Genomic DNA, 17,632 nt, shown 5'->3' on the forward strand with positions numbered 1-17,632 from the left:
GCTGCTTATGCAAGAGGCTCATGAATGACTCCATGCAAATAGAATAAAGCTGGCTGGATGGGGGCAGCTCTGACGTACTCCTCTCCCAAATTATAGGGACACCATCAAGGACTCGTTAACCTTCATTAGACACTCCATGGCAGTGTACAAAAGTTGGATCCGGGCGGCAATCTGCATCCTGAACCCAAAGCTTGCAAATTGTGATCCAATCTATTGAATGTTTTTTTTCTGATCCAGAAAGAGAGTGGAACATGACAGGACAGCTCTCGGGCAATAATGCGTCATGATCTGGACCAGTTGGATGTTCTTGTGGATGCTCCAGCCCAGAATGGTGTAGAACTGGTCTGGGTGGATTATGTGATCCAGCATGGTGCTGAGGCAAGTTGAAAATGCCCTGGCAAAGATTTTGATGTTCATGCAGTGGAAGGGGATTGGATGCTGTTTCTTTAAAAAATGGAGACCCCCTTCATCGGCAGAGTGATGACTGTCCTGCACCAAGAAATGGGCATCTCTCTGATTGTGATATATTTCTCCAGGAACTGCACAGAGCTGCCCTACCCCCACCCCCACCCCCTCCATGATGTCCCAGAATGCCCTGACGAACTCCATGGTCAGATCATCCAGCCTCAGGCACTTGCCCCTGGAAACTCGGTCAAGGCCACCAGTCAGCTCCTCCAAACTCAGAGGAGCATCAAACTTCTTGGCACCGTGATGGCTGACTTGCAGCAGATCCTCCCACAGAACTTTGCAAGGTTCTTTACAGGATGTATCTAGAAAGAAGAGAACCATATAATAGTCCCTCACTTGTGTCCTGATACCCTCCATATCAAAGACGAACGAACCAAAATCAGCCAGCAGCACAAGGAGCCTATGCCTTTTATCCAGTGAGTAGAAGAAAAGGGAGCTGTAGCAGAGATCCTGAAGGAATTGGACCCATAATCTCATGTAAGCACCCTGAGACCCACAGAGATGCAGAAGCCTGGAGTGCGGCCTTCTCTTTGTACATCTCCTGCAGGGCCAGGACCAAATTGGACTGACTGAGACATGACTCCAAGTCAAGTGTCTCCTTTCCATCTTCTTGATCCTGGATTTCCACCTCTTTATCAACTGAACACGTACTGCTGACAGAAGTCATGGATGTGAGTCTTGTCCACATCCCACCATAGCCTCAAAGAGGGAAGCCCCCCTGCTTCCTTCTCCAGCTGGTCCATATATGATTAAGTAAGTCCCAGAACCTCTTATCCTCCAGGAGCAGGTTGTTAAAGTGCCAGTATGCCGATCTCGCCCTGGTACTGAATGTAACAAACTCCTCCCACACCAGGATACCTAGTTTCAACATCAACAGCAGTGAGAAGGCCCAAGGATAGATTTCATATTCCCTTGCTCCTCCGGGAACAGAAGTACATGATGAGCTTCCTGCATGAAACCCATACTGTTTCAAGAGATGAAGCTATGTGGCTCCTGCAGCAGCAGGGACAGGTCTTTATGAGTCACCTGGCCTCCATTTCTGGCAGGGTAACTATCTTGTTGTCCCCTTTTTTCAGCCTGAGATCTTGAGAATCAAGGAGCATATGCCAGGCTGTTTGCTCCAATTCATGGTTCATTTTGGAGCCATGGTGCTTCACTTCGTGAATGCAATGTGTTTTGGGTGGGACTTGAGCAGACATGCTTCTTTGAGGAAGTGTCTACTCTTATTAACTCCATCGGTGAGGGTGAACTCATTCTTCTTGGGGATGATTTCAGTTGTGCCCTCAAGAGGTGGGACTGTGGCAGTACTCATTGGCCTTTGGAACACAGGACGTGTATGCCTAGAAATGTAGAGCCAGTCAGTTCTGGACACTCCAATCCCAGGCTTCACAAGATAAAGGCAATGGAATCAAGATGGAGAATTTGCAAGGTGTCTACTAAGGCAAAGGTCTCAGCCAAGTCCCTCAACTTCTCCAACGATGCTGAGCTTTTCTGAGTTCCGCTGCAGGCCTGCCTCCCTTGTGAGGTCTGTTCTCCATTTTTCACATTATCTCGTGCCTCTCCCACCCTCTCCTGTGTCTTGTTTATGTCTTGTTTACTTTGCTTTCAGTAGAAAGGACCATTCTCTCCCATTCACATCTTTATCTACCCCATTTAATTTTTCTTCTCTTTCATCAACATTGTTTTACCACCTTTTGTTTGTTCCCACTGTGTCTGTATAGAATCTGCCCATTGCTCCTCTTCCATCGCTCTCAAAAAGTACAAAAATAAATTTCCAATACCTTTCAGTTCTGAAGAAGTCATATTGATCTCAACACATTAACTACGACAAATGTTACATTTCTCCACAGATGTTGTCAGACCTGCTGAGTTTCTTCAGCATTCTCTGCACAGCACACAGTTGCAGGAGTTACTGAAATTTGTGTCCTATCCCCAATCGTCACTAGTTATTTTGTTAACAAGCTTCCTTAAGGTAAGAAGTGGAGATGGTCACCAGTAGGTGCATGGAATTCAGTAGCATTCAAAACTGCTCAATTGATGTAGCAATCCATGCCCAAACTGAAAATGTTTTGGATAATAATCAGAATTGAGCTGGTATGTAGAAGGTAGCACTCAAGTGCTTGCTACTGACCATTATCAATAATAGAGAGTCTAACTATTGCCCTCGTCTTCAGTAGCAATACCATGCCTAAACATCCCACCATTAATGTCTTAAAGGTTGCCCTTGACCAGAAATTTAATTGGAGTAGTCACATTAATCCTGTGGCTGTAAAAGAAAGTCATAGACCAGGAATTCTCTTGCTTTTAGAATATTTGATTTTACGTTGCAAGGCCAAAGTCTGCATCTACATTACAATGCATTTATTGTAATTGTAATTGATGAGTAAAATTTGCGAATGATTGGGTTACATCTTTGGCAACACAGTTGACACAAACTAACAGTTTACATGGTTTCCTCAACCATGCTGTGGACTGAAAAATAACTACTAACAACGGATTGTAGGAATCATAAACAACAAAACCAGAAATTGCTGGTAAAACTGAGCAAGTCTGGCAGCATCTGTGGAGAGAATAAGAGTTAACGTTTCAGCTCTGGTGACCCTTCTGCAAAACTGATAGTAACAAGGAAAAGGTTTTTTTTCTTTTATGCAAAAGATGGGGAGTAAGGAGTAAATGATGGGTAGAGATGGAGCCCAAAGAGAGAGAAACACAGTTGGACAAAAGAGTGGATAATGGTCAGCCACAATATTGAATAGCTGCTAATGGCAACTATTAGTGGCTAACAACAGGCTCTGTGTAGATTAGATTAGATTCCCTACAGTGTGGAAACAGGCCCTTCGGCCCAACAAGTCCACAATGCCCCTTGGAGCATCCCACCCAGACCCATCCCCCTATAACCCACACACCCCTGAACACTATGGGCAATTTAGCATGGCTGATCCACCTAGCTTGCACATCTTTGGACTGTGGGAGGAAGCTGGAGCACCTGGAGGAAACCCACGCAGACATGGGGAGAATGTGCAATCTCTACATAGACAGTTACCCAAGGCTGGAATCAAACCTGGGTACCTGGTGCTGTGAGGCTGCAGTGCTTACCACTGAACCACTGTGCCATTCCAAATGTGTAATGTCAGACCATTTAGTAACAAGGCCTACTGTGTGGGGGTTGGGGGAAGGCATCGAGAAATTGCTCAAGCCCTGAAACTGTTGAACTTGATATTGCGTTTCGAAGGCTGTAGAGTTCCCAAGCGGAAAATGAGTTGCTGTTCTTCCAGCTTGTGCTGAGCTTCACTGGAGCACTGCAGCAAGCCTGGGACAGAAATGTTGGCCAGGGAGCAGGTTGTGTATTGAAGCTATGGGCAAAAGGAAGCTCAGGGTTATTTTTGTTCACAGAATATAGGTATTTCCTGAATGTAGAGGTGACCACAATGTGAGCAGTGAATGCAGTAGAATAGATTGAGTGAAGTACGGTTAAAGTGCTGCTTCACCTGGATGGTGTGTTTGAATACTTATGAGGGAGGAAGTAAATGGGCGGGTGTTGCACCTCCTGTGGTTGCAGGGGAAAGTGCTGTGGGGCGCTTATGGTAGTGAAGGGAGAGTGGACAAGTGCAGCCCAGAGAGAATGATCCTTGCAGAAAGCTGACAAAGGAGGGGTAGAGAATGTGTTTCAGGTAGTGGCATCCTGCTGGAAGTGACAGCTAATAATTCTCTAGGTGTGGATACTGGTGGGATGGTAGGTGAGGACGGGGGTCTTATTGCTGGTGTGGAAGGGGTTAGAGAGGATGAGGGTTGAAGTGTGGGAGATGTGCTGGACTCATCTGAGCGCCCTATCAACTGTGGTGGGAATTGTATTTGAATAAACATATTGTGTTCAGACTGAAGAATGGGAGCTATTAACTTGGATTTCAAATAGTTAATGTGTAACTTTTCATTTGCAGCTTTACCTTGATAAATCCCATTTTAGCGTAACCGCCTGATTCTGAAAAGGAAGATAAAATGCAGGCTTTATGGCACCGAATTGGTCTCATGAAGAACCAACACATACATGGGCTGAATGGCGTCTTTCTGTCCTGTAACCATTTTATGATTCAATGATTTGAAACTGGAAACTAAGTAGCTCTATCATGTAAAATCTTTACATTTCAGAGAAATGTCAAATACATGCTTGATGTTTGCCACATTTAGATAACATGCTTAGAAAGTCAGATGTGCTTTATAATTAGATGGTGTAATTGAAGATGTAGCTAATTATCATTTTTTGCCATGGTTAAGAAAAATTGAATGTTTAATATTAATTTATCAATTGTAGATACCTTCTGTTTAAGATTTTGCATTTCTTGTTTTGCAGCAAAACGTACAGGGAGTAAAATAATTCAATATGGTGACGTTCTCGTAGATACCACCAGAAATTCTGTCGTGTGTTCACAAAGACCAAAAAACTGCTTATGGCCTTCTTCACAAGATGGGAACGTCTATGTACCATATGTGATTGATAAAATATACAGTAAGATGCTTTCATTATTAGCAGATCATAGTACATTCATAGCTATTTTTCTGCCTTAATATACAAGTTGAATAAAGTACTTGTTGACAAATACAATCATGTTAATAAGTAATTAAACTATGCAGAACAAGAAAAATCACAGACTTAACCTCTAATCTATGTGAAATAGATAATTTCAGTGAGAACTGTGGCATAGAGTTTATGCATTCTCTCTGGAGCCCTAATTCAAGTAATGAAGAAATAAAAGTGGCACTTTTCCTGAAACATAGAAAATAGATGCAGAAGTAGAACATATAGCCCTTCAAACCTGCACCACCAATCAGTGTGATCATGCAATTTCAGTATTCCATTCCTGCTTTCTGTCCATATGCCTTGATCTGTTTAGCTGCAAGGGCCATATTCAGCTCCTTCTTGAATATGTCAGATGAACTGGCTCCAACAGCTTCCTGTTGGAAAGAGAATTCCACAGTTTCACAACTCTCTAAGTGAAGAAATTCTGCCTCATTTCAGTCCTGAATGGCTTACCCCTTATTCTTACACTGTTCTGGACTAGTTCTGGACTTCCCCAACATCGGGAACATTCTTCCTGTATCTAGTCTGTCCAGTCCCATCAGGATTTTATATGTTTCTGTGATAATCCCCTCATCCTTCTAAATTCAAGTGAATACAAGCCCAGTTGATTCAGGCTTTCCTAATATGTTGGTCCTGCCACCTGGGAATCAGTCTGGTGAACTTTCACTGGATTCCCTAATACAAGAACATTCTTTCTTAGACAAGAAGACCAAAACTGCACACAATAATCAATGTATGACCTCATCAGGGCCCTGTATAACTGCAGCAAGGCGTCCTTACTCCAATACTTCATATGAATGCCAGCATGCCGTTAGCTTTCCTGACTGCCTGCTGCACCAGCATGCCAACCTTCAGCGACTGTTCCACCGTGACACCCAGGTCTCGTTGCGCCCCCAGATTTTCTTAAACTGCCACCATTCATATGGTAATAATAGTCATAAAAACAGGAAGGCACAAAGTCAATAACATCACATTTATCCACATTATATTACATTTGCCAAATATTTGCCCACTCAGCCAGTCTGCCCAAGTCACCCTCCAGCCTCTTGGCATCCTCCTCACAGCACACTGCCATCCACCTTAATGTTATCTGCAAATTTGGAGATATTGCATTCAATTCGATTTCCCAAATTGTTACTATATATTGTGAACAGCTAGGGTCCCAGTACTGACCCCTGCAGCACGGCCTATCACTCTGAAAAGGACCCGTTTATTCCAACTGTCTGCTTCCTGCCTGCCAACCAGTTCTCTGTCAATGTTAATACATGATCTCAAAGTTTCCTTACTATGCCTTTTGTAGGTCCAGATACACAGCATCTACTGATTCACCCTAGTCCGCACTACTGGTCACGTCTTCAAAAAATTCCAAAAAAATTGTCAAGCATGATTTCGCTTTAGCGAATTCATGCTGATTAGTACCGATTCTGTCACCGCTTTGTAAAAGCTCAGTTGTTACCTCCTTAATAATTGACTGCAACATTTTCCCCACCACTGATGTTAGGCTAACTGGCCTGTAATTCCCCATTTTCTCTCTCTCTCCTTTTTCAAACAGTGGGGTTACATTATCTACTCTTCAGTCCATTGCTACTCTTCCAGAGTCTACAGAATGTTGGAAAAGGAACACCAGTACGTCTGCTATTTCTCGGGCCACTTCCTTAAGTACTCTGGGATGCAGAACATTGGGCCCTGGGAACTTATCAGGCTTTAATCCCATCCCCAATACCATTTCCTGACTAGTAAGGATTTCCTTCAGTTCCTCCTCGGTGTTTGACTCTTTGTTCCATATATTTCCTGAAGGTTATATGTGTCCTCCTTAATGAAGATAGATCCAGCTGGTTTGATCCCTCCTGTGTAGCAGAGCCGGCCATAGTTCCATGAGCCTGCCTGTTGCTGCCTTCCCCTGGTGAGCCACCTCCCCCAACAGTATCCAAAATGTTTTATCTGTTTTTGAGGGAAATGACCATAGGGGATCCCTACACTACCTTACTACCCTTCCACTGTCTGTTGGTCACCCGTTCCCTATCTCCCTCAGTAATTTTTATCTGTCATGTAACCAGTTTACTGAACAAGCTAACCATGATCCCGTCAGCCTCACAGATGCTCCAAAGTGAATTCAGCCTTATCTCCAGAGCTGCCAAGCGGTCTGACAGGAGCTGCAGCTGGACACATTTCCTGCATAAGGACATCAGAAAAGTCTCTGAATTCCCACAATGCACAGAAGGAGCGTGACATAGGTCTGGCATCTTCTGCCATGACTTAAGCCTTAAGTTAACAACAACAGTAGCAAAGTGAAGAAAAAAAAGAGAGAAGAAAAACTACTCACCAGTCACCAGCCACCCACTTACCTGTTGCGTGTGACTTCACAGTTAAACTTCCTTCTACTTCACTTTTACCCTTGTGCCTTCAACAGGCAAGTAGTTTGTTCCTCTTCTGACTGCCTTATCTTGCTGCTGATCGCCATCTTACCAAAGCCTGTTAGTCACTGAAGCCGACACCTTAACCTCCACCACAAAGCAGCTCTTCTCAAAAATGGCCACTTTGCTATGGCTTGCCTTTCTCCTATTTGCTCCTGGGCAGTGACTGAGACAATTCCTTGTTTTATTTCAAAAATATATTTCATTCATAAAAAATCTCTTTTAACATGTACATGGCCACAAAAGCAGTTTGGTTCTGTACATTGGCATATCAAGTAAATAAACAAAACATTGGAATTTGACTGTATTCAAAAAACCAAAGACCTATCTTACACATACTATACCAATATTTATATATATTTGAGGCACTACGAGGCTCCAATAACTGAATGGACCTCCATTTACTTTCAGCAGAAAGAGCTCAGACAATGATACTTCCCCACTGCGTCTTGGCAGCAGCTGCCCCAAGCTTTGGTGCATCCCTCAGTATGCAGCCCTGGACCTTGAAATGTGCCAGTCTGCAACACTCAATTGGGGTCATATCCTTGTATTGCAGGACCAACAACAATTTCGGGCAGACCGAAGATGTCTTTTACTGAGTTGATGGTCCTCCAGGTGCATTGATATTTGCTTTGGTGTGTCCTGGGGAACAGGCCATATAGCACAGAGCTCCATGTCATGGAACTGCTCAGGACGAACCTTGAAACAAACCACTGCATCTTTCTCCAGACTTCCTTTGCAAAGGCATATTCCAGAAGGAGGTGTATGACAGTCTCCACCCCACCTGCAGACACTTCAAGGGCAGCATGCAGTGGCACAGACCGACCAAGCATCCATAAAAGATCTCACAGGTAGTGCGCTTTTCAACACCAGCTAAGTGATGTCTTGGTGCTAGTTTGAAAGTCCTGGTGATGAAGAATTCTGCCAAATGACTTTGACACTCTAGTCAGGGAAACATGCAACAGATAACAAAGTGTGGAGCTGGATGAACACAGCAGGCCAAGCAGCATCTTAGGAGCACAAAAGCTGACGTTTCGGGCCTAGACCCTTCATCAGAAAAGGGGGATGGGGAGAATATTCTGAAATAAATAGGGAAGGGGCCGCGGACTGAGGATGGATAGAGGAGAAGATAGGTGGAGAGGAGAGTATGGGTGGGGAGGTAGGGAGGGGATAGGTCAGTCCAGGGAGGACGGACAGGTCAAGGGGGCAGGATGAGAGTAGTAGGTAGGAAATGGAGGTGTGGCTTGAGGTAGGAGGAGGCCATAGGTGAGAGGAAGAACAGGTTAGGGAGGCGGGGACGAGCTGGGCTGGTTTTGGGATGCAGTGGGGGGAAGGGAGATTTTGAAGCTAGTGAAATCCACGTTGATACCATTGGGCTGCAGGGTTCCCAAGCGGAATATCAGTTGCTGTTCCTGCAACCTATGGGTGGCATCATTATGGCACTGCAGGAGGCCCAGGATGAACATGTCTAAGCAATGTGAGGGGGAGTTGAAATGGTTCGCGACTGGGAGGTGCAGTGGTTCACTGCGAACCGAGCGTAAGTGTTCTGCAAAGCGGTCCCCAAGCCTCTGCTTGGTTTCCCCAATGTAGAGGAGGCCACACCGTGTACAGCAGATGCAGTATACCACATTGGCGAATGTGCAGGTGAACGTCTGCTTGATGTGGAAAGTCATCTTGGGGCCTGGGATGGGGGTGAGGGATGTGGTGTTGGGGCAGGTGTAGCACTTCTGCGGTTGTAGGGGAAAGTGCCGTGTGTGGTGGGGTTGGAGGGGAGTGTGGAGCTGACAAGGAAGTTGCAGAGAGTGTGGTCTGTCTGGAAGGCAGACAAGGGTGGGGATGGAAAAATGTCTTTAGTGGTGGGGTTGGTTTGTAGATGGCAGAAGTGTCGGAGGATAATGCGTTGTATCTGGAGGTTGGTGGGGTGGTATGTGAGGACTAGGGGGATTCTGTTTTGGCGGTTATTGCGAGGGCGGGGTGTAAATGATGAGGTGTGGGAAATGCGGGAGACACGGTCGAGGGCGTACTCGACCACTGTAGGGGGGATATTGCGGCCCTTGAAGAACGAGGACATCTGGGATGTGTGGGAGTGGAATGCCTCATCCTGGGAGCAGATGCAGCGGAGGCGAAGGAATTGGGATAGGGGATGGAATTTTTGCTGGAAGGTGGGTGGGAGGAGGTGTATTCCAAGTAGCTGTGGGAGTCGGTGGGCTTGAAATGGACATCGGTTTGTAGGTGGTTGACTGAGATGGAGACAGAAAGGTCCAGGAAGGTAAGGGATATGTTGGAGATGGCCCAGGTGAACTTGAGGTTGGGGTGGAAGGTGTTGGTGAAATGGATGAACTGTTCGAGCTCCTCTTGGGAGCATGAGGCGGCGCTAATACAGTCATCAATGTAATGGAGGAAGAGGTGGGCTTTTGGGCCAGTGTAGGTGCGAAAGCGGGACTGTTCCACATAGCCTACAAAGAGGTAGGCATAGCTTGGGCCCACGTGGGTACCCATGGTCACCCCCTTAGTCTGTAGGAAGTGGGAAGAATCGAAAGAGAAGTTGTTGAAGATGAGGACGAGTTCGGCTAGGTGAATGAGGGTGTCGGTGGAGGGGGACTGGTCGGGTCTGCGGGACAGGAAGAAGCAGAGGGCTGTAAGGCCATCTGCATGGCCATCTACATGGGGAATGCAGGTGTATAGGGACTGGACGTCCATGGTGGAAATGAGGTGTTGGGGACCGGGGAATTGGAAGTTCTGGAGGAGATGGAGGGCGTGGGTGGTGTCACGGATGTAGATAGGGAGTCCTGGACCAAGGGGAGAAAATGGAGTCTAGATAGGTGGAGATGAGTTCGGTGGGGCAGGAGCAGGTGGAGATGATAGATTGACCAGGGCCAGGCGTGTTTGTGGGTTTTGGGAAGGAGATAGAAGCGGGCCGCGCGGGGTTGGGGAACAGTGAGGTTGGAGGCTGTGGGTGGGAGGTCACCTGATGTGATGAGGTCATGGATGGTTTAGGAGATGATGGTTTGGTACTCAGGGGTGGGGTCATGATCAACGGGGTGGTAGGAGGAGGTGTCGGAGAGTTGGTGCCTGGCCTCAGCATGTAAAGGTCAGTGCGCGATGAAGAGGTCGAGGGAGGGTAGGAGGCCTGGGGGTGGTGTCCAGGAGGAGGACATGTGTTGGAGGCAGGAGAAGGGGTCAGTGGAGGGAGGGTTAGGCTCCCGGTTAAAGAAGTAAGCGTGGAGACGGAGGCGGCAGAAAAACTGCTCGATGTCCAGACGTGACTGGAATTTGTTGATATGTGGGTGGAGGGGGACAAAGGTGAGGACAAAGGGACAAAGGACGAAGGAGGACAAACATGCAACAGAGTCCGCTCTCTCCTTTTCCCTCAGGGTCTTGAGAATACTGTGTGCTGACCACTTCCTGATGGACCGGTGGTCGAAGGCATTTCTCTTTGCAAAATTGTCAATGAATGACAGGTGATAGGGATGGTCCAACTACTTGGAGCATTCAGCGGCAGTGAGGCCAGTCCCATCCTTCGCAACACCCTCAACAGCTAGAACATATGATACTTAGCATATGTGTACCAAAGGCCTACTCACAGCTTGACAAAGGTGGCTATCAAAATGAGAGTAGTTTTTGGTATGTTTTCACCAGCGCCGCCCCGCCCCCCCCACCCCACCCCACACACACACACACACACACACACACACACAATCCACTGGGATAGGAATTTTCAGAAGTCCCTAACCCTTAGAATGAAGAGCTTTTTCCTCATCACGGTCTAAGTGGTTGCCTCCCTCATTGTGAAATTATGGTCTCACGTTCAAGATTTCCAGACAGTTTAAATGCACTGTCAATATCTGTCCTGTCAAGCCCTTTCAGAATCTTTAATTCTTCTAAATTCCAGGGTATATAAGTGTAATTAACTGAGCCTCTCATCACAGGCTAACCCTTTCACCACCACAATTTGACAAGTGTTTCTTCACTGTATTGGCTCCAGTGTAAATCCATCTGCACACAGAATGTGAGGATTGGTCACACCGGAGTTCACCGGTAAGACTTTTTTATTTCCAATCAATGTGCAAAAAGGCAAAACTTGCCTTCTAATTTGCCTTCTAATATCTTCCTGTTCTTTCATGCTAATTTTCTGAGCTCCTTCCTTGTACAAGCACACCAGAGTTTCTCAAAATTTTGAAATTTAAAAAAAACTTTTCTGTTACAACCAGAGTGAATAGCACCACATCTCCACACATTCTACTCCTTTTACCATCTTGTTTCCAAGATGGTGGTGGAGTATGCAGCATCCAGGCTCCGCCCAGGGCTTGTCCCTTCTGCCTGCTTCTCTTTCTTTTCTTTTTCTCATTCTTTTGTAAATCTTTAGCTTTTTTTTAAAAACCTACCTTGTGGGAGACCAGTGGTGATGGCATTGGATCATTGCAGCAGCTGAGGACCTGGAGCAGAGTGGACAGCCAGCAGTCAGTGAGCCACCGTGGAGCAGGATGGCTAGTGGTTCGTAGGCTGGAGCAGAGCAGGACAGCCAGTGGGCCAGGGTGGAGTGGGATAGCTGACCATTGGTAGGCCATGGTGGAGTGGGGTGGTTGGCAGGCCCAGAGCAGGGATACCGATGGTTGGTGGACTGGGGCCGGTCGCAGTCAGCCTATCACAGATGGTAGCCAGCGAATTCAATTGAGGTCAGCCCAGTGCGGAGGTAAGTGATGCCACGTGTGGAAAGCCCCCAGCATGAAGTGACTGCAGGTTATAGAAGGACAGTAATGTCTATCTTTTAACTTTATTTTCCTAACTTATACTGTGAAGAACTGCAATGGAAGAACTTCAGTACATGTGACAATGAAGCCTAATTTAATTTTTTAATTCTGTCTACTCACTTAAAACTTTCTAAGTCTTTTTGCAGCATATTTCTCTATTCACAATTTACATTTCTAATTTCCTTTACTTTGTTAGCAAACTGAGGTGCATTAGCCTCCGTCTCTTTGTTTAAATCATTAATATAAGAACTAATCCTTGTGCCCCTGTACTGGTCACAGCCGACCAACTTGAAAATGGCTAATTTATGCTTCATCTTTTCTTCCTCAATAAGTTGTAGACATCATACAGCATAGAAACAGGCCTGTCGGCCCACCATATCTAGGCCAACCAACAAACACTAAACTATACTAATCCCATTTACCTGCACTTGTTCCATAGCATACCAGGCCCTGGAATTTTAAGTACTCATCCAGATGGGACCTACCAACCACTCCTGTTCATTAAACGAATCCTGTATCTGTGACAATATATTATCTCAACTGCATGAGCCTTCCTCTTGCCCATTAGCCTTTTGTGTGACAACCTTATCTAAAGTTTTTTGAAAATCCAGTTTTACCGCAACTGTTGGTTCCTCTTTATGTACCCTACTTGTTAAGTTCTCAAAGAACCGTGGAGCAGGATGGCTAGTGGTTCGTAGGCTGGAGCAGAGCAGGACAGCCAGTGGGCCAGGGTGGAGTGGGATTGCCGACCATTGGTAGGCCATGGTGGAGTGGGGTGGTTGGCAGGCCCAGAGCAGGGATACTGATGGTTGGTGGACTGGGGCCGGTCGCAGTCAGCGTATCACAGATGGTAGCCAGCAAATTCAATTGAGGTCAGCCCAGTTTCATAAAACTATGTTGCCTTTGTCTGATCCTTTTATTTTTGAATGGATGTTACATTTGCTAAAGTCTAATCTGATGAGACAATTTCAAAATTTAGTGACATTCACAGCCACTATCTTTAAAACTGTCTCTTTTAAAAGTCCTAAGATGTCAGCCATCAGGTCTTGGGACTTACTTGCTTTTAGTTTCTCAGGTTGCTTCAATCATTTCTTGCCTGCTGATATCAATTACCTAAATTTCTTCACATTTTTAACAGATGTATTACCTTCTATTGCTAGTATTTAGCTTTTATCTTCACAATGAAAACAGTTAAGTATATGAGATACAGTGGAATGTGGCAAGTTACCATATGACCGTAAGGTATAGGAGCAGAATAGGCCATTCAGCCCATCAAGTCTGCTCCACCATTTATTCATTTTCACATCAGGTCCAGTTCCTCCAACTCAGATACTGACAACGTGTACCGACTGTAGCCTGCCTCTTGTGCCTGGAATGTCTTGGCTAAAACATCTTCTTCAGCTGGTAACGGTTTCGAGGGTGCAACATCTGCATTGTTCACCTTGTGCTCAGAGGTTTCTAAGCAGAAGGGGAGAACCCACAGGTTTTTAACAGCCCTTGCCGGATGTTCTGAAGGGCCGGGTATGTTTTGCTCCTGCACCATTTGCAAGGTTGCACCTTTCATGAGGTTGAAGTGATAGTTCATGACACTCTCACTCACATTTCCTTAATATGTCTGGGACCTGCCCTCATGTTGACCAGGCCTTTTACTCATGCAGGGCTAATCATAGAACATTACAGCACAGTACAGGCCCTTCGGCCCTCGACGTTGTGCCGATCTGTCATACCGATCTCAAGCCCATCTAACCTACACTATTCCATGTACATCCATATGCTTATCCAATGACGACTTAAATGTACCTAAAGTTGGCGAACCTACTACCGTTGCAGGCAAAGCGTTCCATTCACTTACTACTCTCCGAGTAAAGAAACTACCTCTGACATCTGTCCTAAATCTTACACCCCTCAATTTAAAGCTATGCTCCCTCGTGCTTGCCGTCACCATCCTAGGAAATCCTGTGATTTCAACACCAAACTTTGTTCCCTGAAGTAAACTGCTTGTCTTGCTTAGAGGAGTCATGCGTCCGTCATTCCTGATGCTGTTCCACCTCCCCCATGCAAGGTCTGGGAAGATCAGGCTTATCTTAGTGTGGAGTCTTCTTTCCATTAGCAACTCCTTGTAGCTGCATGAGTGATGCATCTATAATCAAACAGGAACTGGGACTGTTTGGTGTCAAGTGAAGCTGTAGGCTGCTTCTTTAAGCCTGCCTGCAAAGTGTGGACTACGCTTTCTGGCACTATTGGAAGATGGATGATATGGAGCTGTTATTACATGCCAAATGCCAGTTGTCTTTGGAAACGCTCAAATTCTCTGCTGGTAAATGATGGCCCATTGTCTGTGACCAACACCTTTGGGAGTCTGTGTATTGCAAAAAATGCTCACCACTTTTCAATTGCTGTCTCAGCATTTGACGAAAGAAGACTATGCCAATCCAACCACTTTGATTGGGTGTCAACAATGCTAAAAGCATAGAGCCCATGAAAAGATTGGCATATTCAACGTGTTAACAAATCTAGGGTTTACCCAGTTATTTCCAAGAATGTAAGAGAGCAGCTGGCAGTAATTTTTGTCCTTGTTGGCACTGTGAGCACTGGTCCACCAACCCGGTATGCTGGCATTCAGTCCTAGCCCTCAGACATAATTTCTCACTAACATTTCCATTTGGAACCCTAGGAGTTCAACCAGTATCGAGCAATAACCTTTGCTTGGGACAATCACTCTTGCTCCCCTTGATAATATACCGTCCTCAATGGTGATTTTGTCTCACCACATGGAGAAAGGTTTCATTTCAGGCTGTGATGGCTGTTTTGTTTCTCCCATCACCAGCAGCTGTTTTAGTTTTGTCAAAATGGGATCTTTTTGTGCCCACTGCTTGATAATGTAAGAGGTGACCAGTGTATGTCCAGAAAGTTTAAAACTAGAATGGATATTTCTGGTGGCAGTACTATTGTAATGTATCCACCAATGGGAGGTGGCTCAAAGCATTTGCCACTTGGCCTCCAGGATCCAACTTGTTCCAACTTGTAATTGTACGTTCTCAGAATTAGAGCCCGTCGCTGATATCAACCTGAAGCTATGGACGGTATGACCCTGTCCTCTTTAATTAGCCCTAGCAGGGGTTTATGGTACGCCAGTATTACAAATTCCTGTCCACAATGGTATTGGTGAAACTTCCTCACACCGAGGATGACCGCCAAATCTTCCTTCTCTTTCTGGGCGTATTTTCATTCGACATCAGTCAAAGTCTGACTAGCATACACTATTGGGCGCTCCTCTCCACTGGATCACCAGTGAGCCAACACTACCCTGATACCCTACGGAGAGGCATCACAAGTCAGCACCACATCACTTAGGATTGTTTGTGCTAACCTTAGACAGCGAAACCTGCTTCTTCACTTCCCTAAAGACTACATCTTGGGTACAATACCATTTCCAAGGCTGACCCTTTGTCAGTAGCAAATGTACAGGTGCCAGGATGGACACCAGGTTACTCATGAATTTTCTACAATAATTCACCAACCCAAGGAAACACCCAAGCTCCAATACAGACTTGGGAGCCAAGGCATCTTTGATCATCCTTACGTTATCTTCCAATGTGTGCAATCTGGTCTTGTTGACTCTGTAGCCCAAGTAGGTGATACTTTTCCTTTCTAAGGTGTACCTTGGAGAAATGTTTAAACACTTTGGTCCAAGTTCTCTATGTGCTGTTTAATGATCTTCCCGGTTGTTGGTATGTAATCCAGATAAATGATGACTAGAGGTAGACTTCGTAAGATGTCAGCAGTCCACTGAAAAGTGGCACAGGTTGATGATACCCCAAAAGTCAGTCTTGTATATTGGTACAAATCCTTAGGAGTATTAATTGTAACATGCCGTGGGAATCCTCATGTAATTGTAATTACAAGTATACGTAGCTCATGCTTGGCTTCGTGAAGGACGGACACCCCCGACCAGTTTCATGTATAAGTCCTCTGTGAGGGATTGGGTATTTATCCAGCTGTGAAAAGTGGTCCACTGTTTGAAATCCCCACAAAGCTGTACCGACCTGTCAGGCTTCACAATTGGCATAATCGTTGGTGCAACCCGTACTGTACTGGTTTGATGGTTTTTTGCTTTCTATCCTCCTGATTTTTGCCTCTTGTCTGAAAGTACAGCACTCCATCAGTAACTCCGTAAAAGCTTCAAAAGCTTGCATTTCCTCAAGGTTGTTACAGTTAATTTGATTTTATACTTGACAATTATTTTTCCCATTGTAATATGACTGTTTAATCACTTTTATTGTCATGCTGCTAAGTTTAATGCACTCTTTTTTATTTTTGTCTTTTGTCATAGCTGAAGATCAGACAAAAGTAATATGGAAATCTCTGCATGAGATTAGTTCCCTTACTTGCGTGAAGTTTTATTATAGACGAAGTAATGAACCTGGTTATATTTCTGTTCAATCGGAAAATGGGTAAGTTGAAAGATACAGGAATATTGTGCAGTTGTTCATATATTCACCAAAATAACACATATGAATAATAGTTTAAAATGGTATAAATGTTACCATTCTTTCAATTGTCAAGCCATAAAGCATGCTTAGGCTTACTGGGGAGGATAAACTTTATGAAGCCAATTTATTTGTATATACCCAATGAATCAGTATCTCTTTCAACAGGTGTATCAAACACCAAATTATTTTGGCATTTTAGGTGAATGAATCATTTGACCAACACAAACATTTATAAATACAAAGTAATGAGTCTAAGGAAGGGAAATAAACAGGGGGAATCTAAACTAAATTATATCAAATGCAAGAAGCAGTATGTTAGGGCAATTTGAAAATATTAGTAAAATACTCACTCAGTCTAGAAACTCCCGATGTGAATACATTTAGGAATTTGTTAAGGTTTTGAGATGTCTAACCAGAGAGATACAGCACAAATCTAAGGAGTTGATCAAAGAAGCAAATGTACCATCTTCCAGTAGTGTAAAACAAAGCTAGTAAACTGCAAACATATTTTACACTTCTTGCATCTGTAAGCAAATGGATAGTCAAAAATATAGTCAAACAGTTCAACAAAGCCATAAATTTGTCAATGATGTTGCCTGGCCTGCTGTGCTCCTCCAGTTCCACACTGTGTTATCTCTGACTACAGCATCAGCAGTTCTTACTATCTTTGTTATCATATGGCCTGCTATTACACACAACTCATTGTTAAACACTAACTGTTCCCATTAGCAGCTATTCATCCTCCTAACCTGACCATTTTTCAGTCCTTTATCTCTCCAACTGTCCTCTTTCTCTTTGGGCTCTATTCCACCTATCATTTACTGCTTACACCTCCTCTCCATGTTATCTTCTGCATAAAAAAAGCTCCCTAGTTTCCTTTTCACCAGTTCTCAGGAACAGTCACTGAACCTCAAGCGTTAACTCTGATTT

General features: G+C 44.8%; 1 protein-coding gene across 1 annotated transcript in view; it reads left to right on the plus strand.

The window, feature by feature from the left end:
* The window catches only part of LOC125459481 (low choriolytic enzyme-like), a 104,615-nt gene that overhangs the window by 38,554 nt on the left and 48,429 nt on the right, over positions 1 to 17,632 (plus strand). The window contains exons 4-5 of the mRNA XM_048545982.2: positions 4,817 to 5,002; positions 16,543 to 16,663. Coding sequence (XP_048401939.2) covers positions 4,817 to 5,002; positions 16,543 to 16,663 — 307 coding nt within the window. The remainder of the gene's footprint in view (positions 1 to 4,816; positions 5,003 to 16,542; positions 16,664 to 17,632) is intronic.

This window comes from Stegostoma tigrinum, chromosome 17 (assembly GCF_030684315.1).
Source record: "Stegostoma tigrinum isolate sSteTig4 chromosome 17, sSteTig4.hap1, whole genome shotgun sequence".
Lineage (NCBI taxonomy): Eukaryota > Metazoa > Chordata > Chondrichthyes > Orectolobiformes > Stegostomatidae > Stegostoma > Stegostoma tigrinum.